At 39.4% G+C, this 16,962-nt stretch overlaps 1 protein-coding gene across 2 annotated transcripts in view; it reads left to right on the top strand.

Moving 5' to 3' along the window:
- The window catches only part of LOC127045678 (ras-related protein Rab-10-like), a 53,988-nt gene extending 42,321 nt beyond the window's left edge, over positions 1-11,667 (top strand). Inside the window, exons 6-7 of one of the 2 annotated variants that reach the window (XR_007772792.1) lie at positions 9,329-9,619; positions 11,435-11,667. Coding sequence is in view for 1 of the 2 variants with exons in the window: in XM_050942071.1 (XP_050798028.1) it covers positions 5,419-5,496 (78 nt within the window). In the remaining variant the exon portion in view is untranslated. Of the gene's footprint in view, positions 1-5,418; positions 6,564-9,328; positions 9,620-11,434 lie in introns of those variants that run through there. The other variant, XM_050942071.1, reaches the window with a different exon arrangement.
- The last annotated feature ends 5,295 nt before the right edge of the window (positions 11,668-16,962 follow it).

The following is a 16,962-nucleotide window of genomic DNA, read 5'->3' as shown; positions in this document are numbered from 1 at the left end:
ACACATAGAACATTTGGGCCTCATACCATGGCAGCAAGTTACCTTATGTCAAAGTCTGCTACATCTTCCCTTGTGTTGTATTTTTATAGTGGGCTTGAGGCATATATTTTGTGCTCACTGGTATCAGATACTTGAAACAACATTATATAGACTTTTAAGTTGTGCGCCAGTTGTGAAAATCATTTTACAGTAAGGTCTCAGTCTTGCAGCTCTCACATAAATTGTCTCAAAGTTAACTGATCACCTGAACTCATTACAACTACTCACCTGAGTAACAGAGGCAGGCCATAATTTTGAGAGTGGCTAATACATGGTTTTTTGTTCAATCCAAACAGCTATTATTAAATGACTTTATATTATTGAAAAAATCTTTAGTGTGAATTAATGTTTCTGACATTATTATTTGGGCTTATCAGGTATTCTGAAAGTTTGCAGAGGCATGTTTACAAATAACAGTATTTTATTTATTCAGAATTCTTAAGAGTCTGGATTCAGATTTGCCTAAACCTGCTCATTAGACAATGACAGCTGTTTAATATCACTGCTCATGGTTACCAAGTGACCCATCTTGCAATCATGAGTTACGCTTTAAACAAAAACAGAAAAAAATACAGTTAGCATTTAGATTTATGCATACTGTCATATGTTGCTGAGTTTAATGGCTGAAGATCAGTCGTCATCCCAAATAGCTTTTGACAAGAAAATTATAGTCTCTGTACTTAAGTCTGGTCTTTGTGGATTCTTGGTTATGACATCATATTAACTGGGGGGGAGGAGGAAAGAAGCTATGTTTAAGCTCCCCTTCCCCCCCAAATCAGCAAAATAAATACCAGAAGCAATTGCCATTCTCTGAAGAATACAACAAAACTGTAAACAATGTTCTTCACTCCCCAAAAATACAATTAACCATCAAAACAAGTTTCTGTATTTAATAAACATGTATTTACTGAGCAAAAGAACTATCCAAACCGAGCACAATGCTTCTATCCCGTGTTTTCCTCTATTGAAGGTGAGAGTAACATATAAAGCTAATGATTGGATACTATTTGGATGAAAAGGTATCACTGTATGAACAGTACCTGCTGCAACCGTTTCATAATGGTTCTTTTATATTGATTAGGGATGTTTTAGATAATGAAACCTGAAAGATTATCTATTCAATTAATTTAATCTGTACTATATTTAATTAAATGCCCAAAGATATGTTAAAACAATGCATTATGATACAGTTTTTAGTTACATGACCACATAGTATTTCCTTATTCTGTGAACAGGACAGACTATACTCTGGGAGTGAATCAGGGTTGAGTAGTGAATGAAGCTGTTGTCTGTGTGGCCCATGCCTCAATTGTTGCACAAGAATAGCATGTGGTAAATGAGGAAGGGAACTGAAGAGAAAGGAGAGTCTTGTTGTTAAGGCAGTTGCATGCCATTCTGGAGAACTGGATTCTATCTCTGGCTCTGTCACAGAGTTCCTGTGCGGTGCTGGGCAAGTCACATAAAAATTTTTACAGTTGAGCAGTGTGTGTTCCTCACTGGGTTCCTCTGGGTACACAGCTTGAGCCACCTGGTCTGATTGTAGATATGCAGTGTGTGCTCACAACTGCAGATGTGGTCATTGGGAGCTCTGCTGTGAACATACGTAGAGTGCTATTAAATGCCATGTACTCTGAAAAAGCAGACCCTGGGCTTCTCAAATTTTCAAACACTCTGTTGCAAATTTGATCATTTTTGCTTTAATCGTTGTACATCAGTTCCCTATGTGTCAAATGGGGATAATAATATCCCCTCAAAGTGGTATTGTGAGGATTAATGAATTTGTGTTTGTAAAGATCTCAGATACTACAATGACAGCATCTAGAAAAGCCCATGAAGAAATTAATAATTCTGCCTCCAGTACAGGATTTGAATGGTGTATGAAATACCTAATTCATGGGTCTACATATTACGTGATTGATTATAAAAAGAAAAGTCAACTGGTGCTCATTCAGTGAGTGCTGCCCTGTACACTGGATGTGGCCAAAGGTCTGATGGAAAAACTAGTATGTGATCCTAGAAATCTGTTGGCCACGGAAAAATGCAGAATTTGCATTTTTACAGAGAATCCTTAGTTTTTACATTTTGTGGGAAAAAAAACCCAACAATAATAGAACCCTGTTTATCCAAGCCCCCATTATCTGGGTCTCCACGATAACAAAAAAAGGGCTGAACTCCACCGCTCAACATAAAAGTATTGGGCATATGTAAGAAATACAAATTGCAGTTCTATTAATTATATTTTATTATAATGATTGATGGCACTGGTGGGCTTCAAACTTGCTTAAAAAGTGTAGATATATCAAAACATTGTGTTCAACAATCCCTATATAGTGGCTAGGGAAACTAAAATTGCATTTTAAACATGAAAGAACACCAATTTTTATGGGGGGTTTTAATCAGAGAATTTTGGGCCTTTTATCATGGAAAACTAGGATCCCTGGTGATCATGTAGCTAAAGACCATCATAATGCATGCATACATACAGGGGAGCAGAATAAAGGTTGCAAAGACAGCCTTCATTCTGGTATTTCCTAATTATTGAGTTCTTGACTTTGCAATCTTAACATTCTTTTAATGTTGGGAGTTTTATGTAATTTCCTATGTTTTTAAAGAAAAACTTAAACATTGAAAAAACAAAATTTCCATCATGTGAATCCATATTGACCTTGCATATTGGTCTTCAGCAGAGTTGGGGTGCTTACATACGACAGAGTCCTACCAGCTGTCCCTTGAGTTAACTGAGTAACTGGTAGCAGTAGAAGGCTGTTATCTTCTATGAGGACCTGCCCCAGAAAGAGATAAAGACACACTTTGTGGGTTTTACAGCTGTTTATGGTGAATAGAATGTTGAGACTCAGAAATAATGGATTCAGTTCCAGGTTCTGTAGCGGAATGTTTTCTAGTAGTTATAAACACTTGTTCCCCCTTTCCCTATCCATTTCTACTCCTAACCCATTCCCCTGCTGCCATATTCAGCTCCTGCTGATTCCAACTCCAGTCCCACCCTGCTGAACCATTTTAGCTGAAACTTTAAAAAACTCCAAACCATAAGGCAAATATCCAACACTTAATTTCTTATGTCCTTTGAAATCTAAGTTCATAATCTGTATAGTCTCCCAGACATGCCTATCAGTTGTTCTGCATTTTGCAGGACGTTTTTCAGTCATTTTCTGGCCCAGGTCCATGCTTTGAGTTCCATGATGCTTATTCCCTCAAAGAGGTAAAGAGAGATCCCTTTCAACAACTGGCCTCTGTAGCAAGAAACATGTAAGTATTGCTGCTGGCAGTGGTTCTCAACTAGCGGTACGTAGAGGTCTTCCAGAGGTACATCAACTCATCTAGATATTTGTCTAGTTTTACAGCAAGCTACATAAAAAGTACTAGCGAAGTCAGTACAAAGTAAAATTTCATGTGGACAATGACTTGTTTATACTGTTCTATATACTACACACTGAAAAGTAAATACAGTATTTATATTCCAATTGATTTATTTTATAATTATATGGTAAAAATGAGAAAGCAAGCAATTTTTCAGTAGTAGTGTGTTGTGACACTTTTTTTATTTTTGTTTGATTTTGTAAGCAAGTAGTTTTTAAGTGAGGTGAAACTTGGGGTACATAAGACACATCAGACTCCTGAAAGGGGAACAGTAGTCTGGAAAGGTTGAGAGCCACTGGCTGCTGGATTCAAAGAGAAAGTGGGGGACTCCTCTTGGATGCATGCATGTCTCTGTGTATCATTGCTTTCTTGGTAAACAAGCGAAGCAGAAAAGGAAAGAATAGTAAGTAAAGAAATTGGAAACCATTTTTTCTTTATCTGCATAACAAAAGGTCCCATGTTTTTATCCCCTCATTCTGGGATTCAGTGTCCCACCTCTCAGGGACTTAAGATGTTTGCTACAAGTACACTGCATAACTGGTTTTGATTGTTTTTCTTGTCAGTATTAATTGCCCAATTTAATATATCTCATCACTTACAGGAAGGGCCTTAGGCCAAAACCTTGCGCTGGGATTATTATCTTCTCTTAATGTTAGTAAATAAATGTTTTACTATTGTACAATGCTGTTTTGATGGTTTTACTTCTATTAAGCCTGAGTTAATTAAATGCTGGGAGTTGCTTGGATTAAAAAAACAATTGGCTAGCAAAACTACTGAACTATAATGTATATGCCAAGATAAGTTAACTTCCTTCATAACAATAAAGGGTCTGATTCATTTTTTTTTAAAGGATGCTGAACACCTGCAACTCCCATTGACTTCAACTGGATTTGTTGGTGCTCAGCTCTCTGCAAAGCAGGCCCTAAACAAGTCCATTTCATTTACTGAAATATGAGTTTAGGACCTTTGATCTCCTGGGCTCAAGTCACCACAGCTGGACAGAAAGGAGCAATTGTTAATCCTGGCTCCAGAAAGGCCCTTGTTTCTCCAGGAGAGTTATCATTGAGGAAGGGTGGGCATGTTTCACATTACTTGTCTCTTGTGGGGTTCTGCTAGTTTAAGTTATTGTTTGAATTCCTGAGCAGCTGAGGATGCATTGAATTGGCACATCCCTGCCTGGAACTGCAGAGCCCCCCTCCATCCCAGTAGGAGTTGTGTGTGTGCCTTGTGCTGCTGGATCCCTTCCTTTGAGCTGACTTTCCACCAATGAGAGGGATGAGATGAAACAAATCCAATTTCTCAGAGCTGAGGGAGTTTATAATGCTTCCTATTACTGTACAGTAAATTAGGAAAAAATTGGCAAAATAGGTCAATTCATCAGTAGCACTGTACAGGATCTCTGAAGATTGGGGTTTTAGAGCATAAAATCCATTTCTACTTTTAAATTAAATGTGAAAATGAGTACCGATATTTGTGCACATCACAAAACTACCATACCGTTTGTCATAGCAAAATCTGATGCTTATTTAAAGTCCTAGATGACACTAGGGCTAAATTGCTCACGAGGGAAAGCTCTAACTTATACATGCAGTCAGTAGCACTACCTACATGAGCAAGTACCACTCCATGAGTAGAGATTTACAGGATAAGCTCATGACTTGTGATATCTTCTCAGAAGACCATACATGCCCACCTCTAGGATCTTTCAGGACTCAGAAAAGAGGCTAGAGTCAAGTATAGTATGAGAATGTCCTATCAGCCTGTCACTTCCATGGGCACTAGACTCATCCAATTTATTAGAAAACTCCCTAAAATATCCAGCCTTTCATTTGACTCTTCAGAGCTAGAAATATATTTAGTAACACACTAAAATGTTTTATAAAGCTAAAATATGTGATGGGCTGCCATGAGTCCACTCATGGAGAAGAATATTCAAGCATCTGTTAATGTAGTGCAGCTGCATTCATCTTAATGCTATGTTCATTTTAATTTGTTTTGCAGAATTCCTGCATATTGTGTGACTTAGATGTGGTTGATCTAAATGAAAGTAAGAAAAAGAGAACTTGCTGCCAATTGTGAAATGTCACCTGCACTTCTGTCTTACTTCAGGAAGTGTTAACGATTTCATAGGAATACACAAAGGTGTTAAAATGAATTTGATTATTTAGGCAATTTGTGTATGTTACAGAAATCTTGCTGCTGTAAGTATTGACATTTACAATGCTACAGTACTGTATATACATGAATGTTCTATTTCCTAGTTTTTAAAAGTGAAGTTAAATCAATTATTTGCATTTAGGACCTTTATGACCAGCACAGTGGGACTATTCATAAATGCCAGTGTTTTCAGGAATGGGACCTAAATGTACAATCCTTCTCTTGTTGAAGTTAATAACTGCCTTAATTTTTTTTCTTTGTCTGTCTCTTCACATAGTGAACCCTACAACAAAGGGCCCCTCAGACATGCAACCCTCAGATCTAAATGACCAATTTAAAATATTCCCAAAGTTTCCAATACAGTCTGAATTAAGTTTAAATTAGAGACATTATCAATTAAATTAGAGACCATAACTGAGATTCTGCCGTGTCCTTGGGTGGTCGCTTAACATACATTTCTGGATAGTTTTGGGGTGGGTTTTTTTTTGAGGTGGCAGGGGGTGGGAATTGGTTGTTTGGTTTTTGTTTGTTTTTTTTCCAGTGTAAAGAGTTTGTATTGTTTTGTAATACCAGTGCAAAACAAGGTGTAACAGGACCAAAAGAGAAAAGAAAAACTTATCTAATGTACATACATTATACAGACAGACTTTAGAATGAAGAAAAAAACAGAAGTTGATAAATACATGTATTTACACTAATGTAATGTTACACACTGTGTGTAGAACACCAAATCAATTATTATTATTTATTGGGATTCTCAATGCTAAGAAAGACTTCATCATGTTACACATGGATGTATGCATCCTCTTAATTTGTACATCAGAACAATGGAATGTTTCCAGTGGTCAATAGATTGCTGATAAGAAGTTTATAGCCTTGTAAAATAATAGTAGTGGAATATTTTCAGGATGTTAAAGTTTTCTAATGTTATCAATTTGTTCCTTTATACTAGATGATCTGAGTATTAATAAAAGTATATTCAGTGGTAATTAAGTTTTTGTGGCCTTTTAATCTATACACTATCACTTTCTCCCAGTATAAATACATTGAAAATCTGATTCCTGCTCTAAGTAGAACCCATTTTTGTACTGATATTATAGCACTGACTTCAGTGGAGTAACTCCTGATGTATACAAGTATAAGAAGAACAGAATCAGATCCTGTGTGTTCTTTTTTTATTAAGAACAACCACTTCACACACACACAAATCAAATAAAGAATATTAAGCTGAGGGAGTGCTGTTGATTTGTTTTGATTTGGTTAATTATAATTTTTGGCATGGGAGTTATGTATCCCCAGTTGATTGTTAATGTAGTTGGTTCTAGCATGTCTTTATGAATGAATGTTTTGCCAAATTCTGCTGTCAGTTACAGCAGTAAAAATCCAGAGTGATTCAGTTGATTTGTTGTTCTGGGTTATCACTGGTCTAAGTTGTCATAACTTAGTCCCAGATTTGGACCTTAGCGTCCAAAATATGGGGGTTAGCATGAAAACCTCCAAGCTTAGTTACCAGCTTGGACCTGGTACTGCTGCCACCACCCAAAAAATTAGAGTGTTTTGGGGCACTCTGGTCCCCCCGAAAACCTTCCCTGGGGACCCCAAGACCCAAACCCTTGAGTCTCACAACAAAGGGGAATAAACCTTTTCCCTCCCCCCCCTCCAGGTGCTCCTGGAGAGATACACAGAAGCAACCTCCGTGAATCTAAGCAGAGGGAGTCCACCCTCCCCGTTTCCAGCCTGGAGAACAGAATTACTTCCCTCTTCACCCAGAGGGAATGCAAAGTCAGACTAGTAAATCTAACACACCCAGATCTCCCTCTGACTTCTTCCTCCCACCAATTCCCTGGTGAGATGCAGACCCAATTCCCTGGAGTTTCTCACTAAAGAAAAACTCCAACAGGTCTTAAAAGAAAGCTTTATATAAAAAGAAAGAACAATTCATACAAATGGTCTCTCTGTATTAAGGTGACAAATACAGGGTCAATTGCTTAAAAGAAATATTGAATAAACAGCCTTATTCAAAAAGAATACAATTTAAAGCACTCCAGCAACTATAGACATGTAAATACAAAAGAACATAAAAATCCCCTATCTGATCTTTGGTACTTACAACTGGGAAACAGAAGATTAGAAAGCAGGAAATAGAAAAATCCTCCTCATAGCTGAGAGAGATTCAGGCAAACAGAAGACAAAGAACTCAGACACCAACTTCCCTCCACCCAGAGTTGAAAAAATCCGGTTTCCTGATTGGTCCTCTGGTCAGGTGCTTCAGGTGAAAGAGACATTAACCCTTAGCTATCTGTTTATGACATAAGTGAGAACAGAATTGGACAAGAAATTGTAAACAAAGAAATGGGGCCAAAATCTGCTCTGGTTACACCAATGACAGTGGATCTGCACAGATGTAACTGAGGGCCAAATTTGGTCCATACCAAATGCAGGTAACATTTCTATATCTTAATCAAGATTTAGAACATGGGTACTTTCTTTTACTGGTTACACCAGATCATTTTATCCTCTGTTATAAGAGGGTGGCAGTCACTGTCCACATTAGGGAGAAACAGTTCTTTCCTTAGTTCCCCAGTACACAGTAGGAATCTGCCCACTGCTCCATCCTTTTTAGATAGTGCAGTCTCCTCCACCTGGGTTACTGGCCAGCTCAACACTATGGTATGGAAGGGGTGTGCATTCTTTCTGCTTCTTCGGGATGATTTTTTTCATCTGCTGATAGGATGGAGCAATCCGTCCTCTTAGGTAAGTACTGTTGCAGCCCTGATAAAGCTCCCCCTGCTGGACACTCACTTGGCTGCTCTGCTTGGGTCCCACCATGATGGACCCTTGTGTTTTTATGCTTCGCTTGGTCTGAGAAGGATGCAACATGGTTTCTTTGACCTCTGTTAGAAAAGGAACTTTGAGGTTCAGCTGTCCTAGGTGCCCAGGACCAGTGCTGTTCCCCACAAGACACCCCTGTAGCTTAAGCACATTTGTTCCCAGAGCTCCAATCTGTAAATACTTTGGTTTACAGTTTACCTCTCCAGGCACATGATAGTTGGAGCACATAACACATAGACTTTGGAAAGATTTCTAACACAACAGCTCTTTATTTTAGATAGCACAAGAGAAAAGAAGTTTGTCTGATCAAAACAATAAAACAGATGTATGCGTTTTTCTACCACAGTTTCCTCACCACCGTTGAACATTCTTTGGGATTTGGAGAGAGTTCTCTGGGATGTCCAGGATCATCCTTCCTGTACATGGCTTCTTGCTCATGGAGTCAGTCATTCTCACTCACTATGCTATCTCTTCTCACCTCCTCTAGCCAGCCCAGCTTCTTTTGGAAGGAAAAGGTCCCCTCTGCTACAAAACTGGACCCCTTTGTTCCTTTCTTTTGTCTCAAGCCTCATTAGTCTTTTTAAAGTCCTGCTCTGTCACTTTTTTCTCCTGCTTGGGGATTTTACATTCTCCACTCCCCTCCCAGATAAACTTGACTGAACAGGTTTTCCAGCTCAGACACCCTCCTTAGCATATCCATTGTTCAGCCAGAATCCAGATGTTAAGACTAATGATTTCTTTTGTTCTATTGCTTCTTGATAGGATGGGTGAAACATGTTAGGGACCCTGTCAGCCCATAGTTGCCTCACTACACATTGAAGCATTCATTCAATGATATAGCAATTACAAATTCTGGTTAATTTTATGAAAGTTGTACCTGAACTGATTCCCCGGATTATCACAGACACTATGATTGTTTCAGGACCATGTACAAAGAAATGATGCACCAAGGGAAGAAGGCTCCCATACTCAAGTCTTCCAACTCCAATACCATCCAAAGACCAGGGGCAATTCAAACCTCTTCATTGGACACACTTTATTCTTTGCACTGTTATTAGATATAACAAGACAAAAAGGAAGACATGGTCCTGCTGGGATTGTCATCTAAACAGAAATCATAGAACTGGCACAAGAATTACTCAGTGACTCAAAGGACGATATTTTGGAGTATATCTTTATTTGCTTTTAAATTATGTTTTCCTTCAGAGGTTGGGTGAGTGACAGTATCATTGATGCAAATTAGCATTGGTGGGGTTTGTGGAATAAATTAGATTTAAGGAGGGATTTGAATGGAGAAGGGGGTGTCAGACACTGTCTTAGGTTGTTCAAAGCATAAAGGACAACATGGAAGAAGGCCAGGTGTGCCCACATTATTCCCACAGAGCCCTCTATGGCAGTGTGTCAAGGTTTTCCCCAGTTTGAACTTTAGAGTACAAAAAGTGGGGACCTGCATGAACACTTCTAAGCTTAATTACTAGCTTAGATCTGGTACACTGCCACCAGCCAGAATTTAGTGTCTGGCACACTTTCTGTTCCCCCAAAACCTTCCCTGGGGAACACAGATCCAAACCCCTTGGATCTTAAAACAAGGAGGAATTAACCATCCCCCCTCCTTTCCCCCCCACCAATCCCTGGTCAGTTCAGACCCAATCCCTTGGATCTTAAAACAAGGAAAAATCAATCAGGTTCTTAAAAAGAAAGTTTTTAATTAAAGAAAGAAAAAAGTAAAAATTAGCTCTGTAAAATCAGGATGGAAAATGTTTTACAGGGTACTCAGATTCATATAGACCAGAGGGGGACCCCCCCCCCAGCCTTAGATTCAAAGTTACAGCAAAGAGAGGTAAAAATCCTTCCAGCAAAAAGAAACATTTACAAGTTGAGAAAACAAAAACAAGACTAATCCGCCTTGCCTGGCTATTACTTACAATTTTGAAACATGAAAAACTGATTCAGAAAGATTTGGAGAGCCTGGGTGTATGTCTGGTCCCTCTTAGTCCCAAGAGCGAACAACGAACAAAACAAAAAGCACAAACAAAGACTTCCCTACACCAAGATTTGAAAGTATCTTGTCCCCCTATTGGTCCTCTGGTCAGGTATCAGCCAGGTTTACTGAGCTTCTTAACCCTTTACAGGTAAAAGAGACATTAACCCTTAACCATCTGTTTATGACACAGTGGTTCTCAACTTTTATAGGCTCAGGATTCATTTGTAAATGTTTATTGTTGCAACCCAGGAAACAGTCTTGGGGCAGAGACCCTGTCATGATTTTGATTGCATCTTGCTTGGCACTCACCCCACAGTGGTGGCTCCTGTAGCTCCTCTGCTGTTGGGCTGACTGGGCTTGGCTCTCTGCTGCAAGAATTGCAACCTCCAGGATTGCAGTGCCACTCAGGTTTGGTCCCGCCCTCCTGACTGGACCAAATTTGTGGTAGTGGAGTTGTGACCCAACTCATGGGGTTGCAGTGCCACTCACTCAAATTTGGCCTACTCGGACTCCTGTCATCAAGATGACTGGACCAAACCTGAGTGGCACTGGGACCCTAGAAGTTGCAGTGCCTGGAGCAGGAAAGTAAGCCCAACCAGCCCCATGGGACAGGAGCTGCCATGCGACCCTTTGAAACATTCTGTCAAATTGATTTTGGGTCCTGATCTATAGATTGAGAAATCCTGCTCTATGGCACCTTGTATGAGCAAAGGTTACAATCCTGAGGTGGAGCCAGGCTATCATTCAGATTAATTTTACTAAGAAGATAAGAAAAGTATTCTCTTTCAAAGCACCAGAACTACCAGATATCACATAGACCCAGAACTTTAATGTACAATTTCAGGCCCATTTCATTTGTGTATGGCCCCACAGACAAGTTTTAGCCACAAAAGGATCAAGCACTTCATTAAAATCCCCAGAAATTACAATAGAGATATTAGGTTCTCCATGTAATTTAGTAAAGCCTATGAAGGTTTCGAGATCGAATGTTAGGTCCATACATATTACAATGATTAGTTCAGATACATTTGTGTTTACTTTCAGGATTAAAAATCTGCCCTGATTATCTGAAATTGACTCAGAGAATGTTACTGCCAGTGCTTTATAGAAGATTATGGCTACCCCTCTAGATGTGAATGACAAGCAGCAAGACACTGTTTCTTCTACCCAGTCATGTTCTACATTAACAGTCCTATCTGTGGTCAACTGTGTCTCCAGCAAAAGCACTACATCTGCCTTTGTTCTCTTTAGTGATGAGTACACTTGTTTTATTTTAATTGGAGTGTTGAGTCTCTTTACATTCCAAGAAATAAAATTGAAATTCATGACCAACATTTTTCTCATATGTGATCTTACAAATGAGGGGAATTGAATATTTGTGTCATTTGCTGTATTGCATCCCATCCTGCTCCGTTCACGCAATCCCATGAGAGCAGGGATACAGATTTTGGATTACCTTGCCAGATGCTCGGCACTTATCAGATTGCTACCAAATAAGGTAGGTGCAGGAGACTTGGGGGAAGGCATCAACATTAGATGCAGCCACCTAGTGAGGCTTGCTGTAAATCAGTCATGTCATTTTTCTGACTATGAAGATCAGGAAAAAGGAAAGGGGAAGAAAGATGGGTTGGGCAAGATAATGGGAACAGGACACACAAGAACTAAATAGAATATAACAAAAAGGAAAAAATAAAATAATTTACAGGAATGTATGAACATTCATGTACTTGGCAACGCATGTTGAAAGAACATCTCTAACTATGCATAGCTAAACTCTTTTCATACTCCAGGGGGAAAGGTGTAGGTAGCCTTTCACTACTCTTAGGGGTCCAAAAATTGTTATAAATAACAACCCCACATGGGAAATATCCCCAACAAAGGGGATGTATGGGGAATATTTGAAGTCCATAAAGTAGCAAGTTTCCCAAAGGTGGTTATAGCCATCTCTGAGATTGTGTAGGACGCATAGGCTCAGAAGGTTTTTGGATAAGGGACTCTGTGTTTAATTACAAGCAGCAGATTCTTGTAGTCAGAGTTCCCTTGTGGTGGTAATTTTCTGCTGGAGTTGCCATTCCCTATATTTCAAACCATTTACAACCACTAAACAATCAAACAACTGTTACCCCAACCTTAAGTGCAAGCAGCTAAACCAGTGTCCCCAGACACACAGTCTTGCAGCAATATAAGGAAGTAAGCTAGCATGATTGTAGGTAGCTTCCCTTACTAGAGTCTCTAGGTCCATGCTGCAGGTATCCACCAGCAATGGCATGGCACGGTCCAAATCAGAGGAGACCACCTTCTGTTCTCAGGGTTCTCAACAATGTGCAAATACCCTGACTCACTCCTGCCTGCCTACCTCAAGAGAGGCTGGCCTTCCCTGCATCCAGGGCCAGCTCCAGGCACCAGTGCAGCAAGCAGGTGCTTGGGGTGGCCAATGGGAAGGGGCGGCATGTCCAGGTCTTCGGTGGCAATTTGAAGCGAGTCCCTGAGGAAGTGCTGCTGATCATGGCTGTTTCCCCCCCACACCCTCTCCCGCTTGGGGCAGCAAAATCCTTGGAGCCAGCCCTGCCTGCATCGAGCCACCTGATGCTTGCTAAGAAAGGGTTCAGAATGAATTTGTTGTAGTTCACCAATGTGGGGTTGGGGAGTGAGGGGGCCATGTTTTATGTTTCTACTGCCTCAGCATCAGACAGCTCATTAAAGCAATCACAGACACAATTCACAGTTAGCAGGGTGTTACATTACATATTCATACATAGCATTACATATTCATCAGTAGGACAGTCCATGCATGTCCGTGCCATATTGTCATAATTCAAAACGCCCTGTAGAAAACACACAACCTATATATGGGTCCCACTTCACCACATCCAGCTATGAGCAAAGGTGGTGAGTTGTCAGTATAATGGGAGTAAGTTAGGCCTGCAAGAATGCCAAGGCAAACAAAACACCAGCAGTTGGTGTAACCAGGAACAAAACACACCAAAAGTCATTTCTAAGTTATTTATGAAGCTCTCTGGCTCCTGAGGTTTTCGGAATGAACGGGTCACATTTCCAGCTATTACATGAAACAATGCAGGAAACCTCATATAGGCCTTTTTGTTTTACCAGTGCCCTTGACCTGACAAAAGCTGCCCTCTGCTCCACAACTTCCCTTGCAAAATTCTGAAAAATGGTAATTTTAGATGGGGGATTGTCCCAGCCAAGCTTTCTTTTTCTGTTACCATGCCTAGGACAGATTCTTTGGTTGTGAACCTGAGAAATCTGATTATCAGGGCTCTGAGGTTAGCCTCAGGGGCAGGCCAGAGACCTGTGGGCTCTTTCAATATACAGTAGAATATCAGAGTTATGAACACCTGAGGAATGCAGGTTGTTTGTAACTCTGAAATGTTCATAATTCTGAACAAAACATTATGGTTGTTCTTTCAAAAATTTACAACTGAACATTGACTAAATACAGCTTTGATACTGTACTATGCAGAAGAAAAATGCTGCTTTCCCTTTATTTTTTTAGCCGTTTACCTTTAACACAATACTGTACTGTATTTGTTTTTTTGTTTGTCTCTGCTGCTGCCTGATTGCATACTTCCAGTTCCAAATAAGGTGTGTGGTTGTATGATCAGTTTGTAACTCTGAGGTACTATTGTAAAGTATAAAGTCTGCAGGCAGATTGAGAATTTCTGTTTCAAGTCTGGGGATAAATTCCAGAGGTTTCCCTCATTCTCCCTAAGGGACTCCTGTGATTATAAGATTGTTTCTGTATAATCTGCCTTCCAGCTCAGTCAATTTAGCTTTAATTAATTTTATATCCCTGAAGTATATCTCAATTTGGGCAGCCCTTCTACTGGTGACTGTAGCTTTAATTGCCAAAGTGTCTGCAGTCACTTTTTGAGTCAGCACATTCTCACTGTCCTTAGTGGTGGACATCTGGGATGGGATGGGATGGGGTGGGGGGGTGTCTCACTTCTTTGGGATTTGCAGATCGAAGAGGAGCTTGCCATTGCTACTTGAGCTGATCTCATGGGTACCAGCACAGGTTCAGGTATACAGTTTTTGGTTTCTGGAGGGGAAAAGGATGGCGTCCAGCAGTAGACGGGGGTGGATGCTGGTAGATAGCCTCAGCACACTCGGGAGTTCACTCTGCCATGTTCCATGACCCCCTTGAAGTGCAACATAGAGATTTTTAAAACTGACTGAATTTTTGAATCCAGGATGTCTATTTGCCCAGCACTAGGTAAACCAATTTTAGTCAGTATGTAGGTATTGCCTTCTAAAAAATCAAACGTACATCCTGTGAAAATTGAGCAATAACAATAGATTAGGATTTCAGGAGGTAGAAGATAGGCAAATCCACTAGTGGGAGAGAAAATGGAATTTGGAAATGTCTGACATTAAAAAATTGTTTGAAGCACACCTATGTAAATAAAGAGGATCTGAATACAGCTTTCTGCTTTGTGTTTGCTCAAAATCTTCAGAGAAATTAGCAATAACTATCTCCAGGTGAGGCAGAAAGACACATTTCTCCCAGTACAGCAACACATGACTTGCATGAGGTTTGAGGGAGGCAAGCTTTAAACCATATTCTGAGGCAAATCTACACTGGAATTCAAACATGTTAGCCAGCGCCAAGTTTAAAAACAGTTTTTGCTAGAAAGGTGCTTCGGGGTCCAGTGAACAGAGTGTCTTAACCATGGTCTTGTGAATTATTTTAGAATAATTTATATTTTATAGGCTACATTCACTGAGTTTGTTACACCAGTGGCAAGTTCAAACCATTCTTTTGCTTTCCAAGTTAGAATAATGTTTTTAGCTAATCTAACATCACTTTCCATTTCAACAGTTCTTTTCACAAGGATTTCCAAGCACTTTTCAAACATTAATTTATTAAGGGGACACAAATTAAAAATCACACTTGTGTCTGAATATATTTTAATGCTTACTATTGTTACAAGTAACACCTGAAAGTACCATAATTGAGAACAAAGAAAGAAGGTTTTCCACCATCAGAGCTCTGAAGAAACTGAGTCAGATCGAACAATTGAGGCACAGGCTCAAACCGCACTGTCCTATGGGAAGCAAACAATCTAACCTACGTTTGTCTGTTGCACAGTAGGTCTCAAAACTGCTGCTTTTAGGATTGTGCAGTTTGTACTTCCTTCTGCAGCTGACACATCTTGCTGTTCAGAGCAAGTGGAGGGGGTAAATCTATGGATGGTCCTTCCTCCTCCCCACCCATGTGAGTTTGCTTGCTGTCCAGGGAGCACTAGCAGAGATTGCAAATCTGGCCCCTTTGTGGGATGTTTGAAGGGCTACAAGGAGGGAGAAGGCTCCTTGCCATATTACCTTTTTTGTGCACTAGCAGAAGGATCAGCCACAGTCTGGGTCAATTGTAATGCAATCCACCCAACCTAATTAATAAAATCAGAGTTCTGACAACAAAGTGAACACAGTAAACTCATCACAATACAATATAATGGCTTAGAGTTAGTTCCTCCATTAATTTATTTATGGATTTAAAACAGTTCTCCATTGCCTAGCAATCTGTGCATCCTACACTCATTGTAAAGAATCACAATGTTACATAAAATACGGGTTCTCCAAAATAAAGACTTCATAACAAAATCCCTTCTGAAAAGAAGTCTGATGGTTGGTTTAAAAACATAATTGAACAGATATTTCATGCCATGATAACCAAACATATGTTTACTATTCCCATATGTAATAATCATAAATCAAAATTCCTGATTTAATCATCTTCAAGCCCTAAATATGCAAACATTATCACAAGTGAAAACTGAAAAACTGATCTATGGCTTAATTGGATGTCTTTCCTAATGTGATGTGAATTGGCAAAATCTCCAACACTGAATTAAATGGTGAAGAGATTTAATGCAAACTCCTATAAATCCAAATTGCTGTGATAAGAGGAGTAAGATTGCTGAATATTTGTCTACCTGTGTTTGTACAGCATGTAGCACAAGGGGGTCCTGGTCCCTGACTAGGGTTCTTAGTCACTACAGTAATACAAATAATAATAAAAAATAATACTTAGTTTAAACACAAAAGTATATTCAAAGGGATCTGTTCTCTTCCCTCCATGCACAGGGAAATAACACATGGAAACCTCATATCTGTGAAAAGAAGAGAGCCCAGAGAGTTGTTTTGCTTAAAATACACACAATTTATGTTAAAGGAAATTACATATTGTATATACTTTACTTGTGTCATTCTGTGTTCTTTTTCCTGCTTAAAAGGTTTTGCTAACAAAAATTCTGGGAACTCACTGCCGGATAGCATTCTGAACAATTTTTAAAGCTCAAACACTTTGTAAAATTAGAAGCATTATCCTTCCAGATGTGGAATTTGCTTTTGAAATTATGCAAACCTATTTGCACATTTTACTGGTATAAAAGAAGACAAAGTGTCCTTTAAGACTTCACTGTTCTACAGGAGAATCATAAGTTTGGAGGGTTTTTGTAGCGTGTCTTTTTTGAAGTTTATGGTTTAACATTTTATAAAGTACCATCTCTAGAGATTAGATATAGATGTTTGCACATGGCTGATGAAATACA

This window comes from Gopherus flavomarginatus, chromosome 2 (genome assembly GCF_025201925.1).
Source record: "Gopherus flavomarginatus isolate rGopFla2 chromosome 2, rGopFla2.mat.asm, whole genome shotgun sequence".
NCBI lineage: Eukaryota > Metazoa > Chordata > Testudines > Testudinidae > Gopherus > Gopherus flavomarginatus.
Note: the sequence above shows the minus strand (reverse complement) of the source record. Positions and strands in the feature narration are given on the sequence as shown.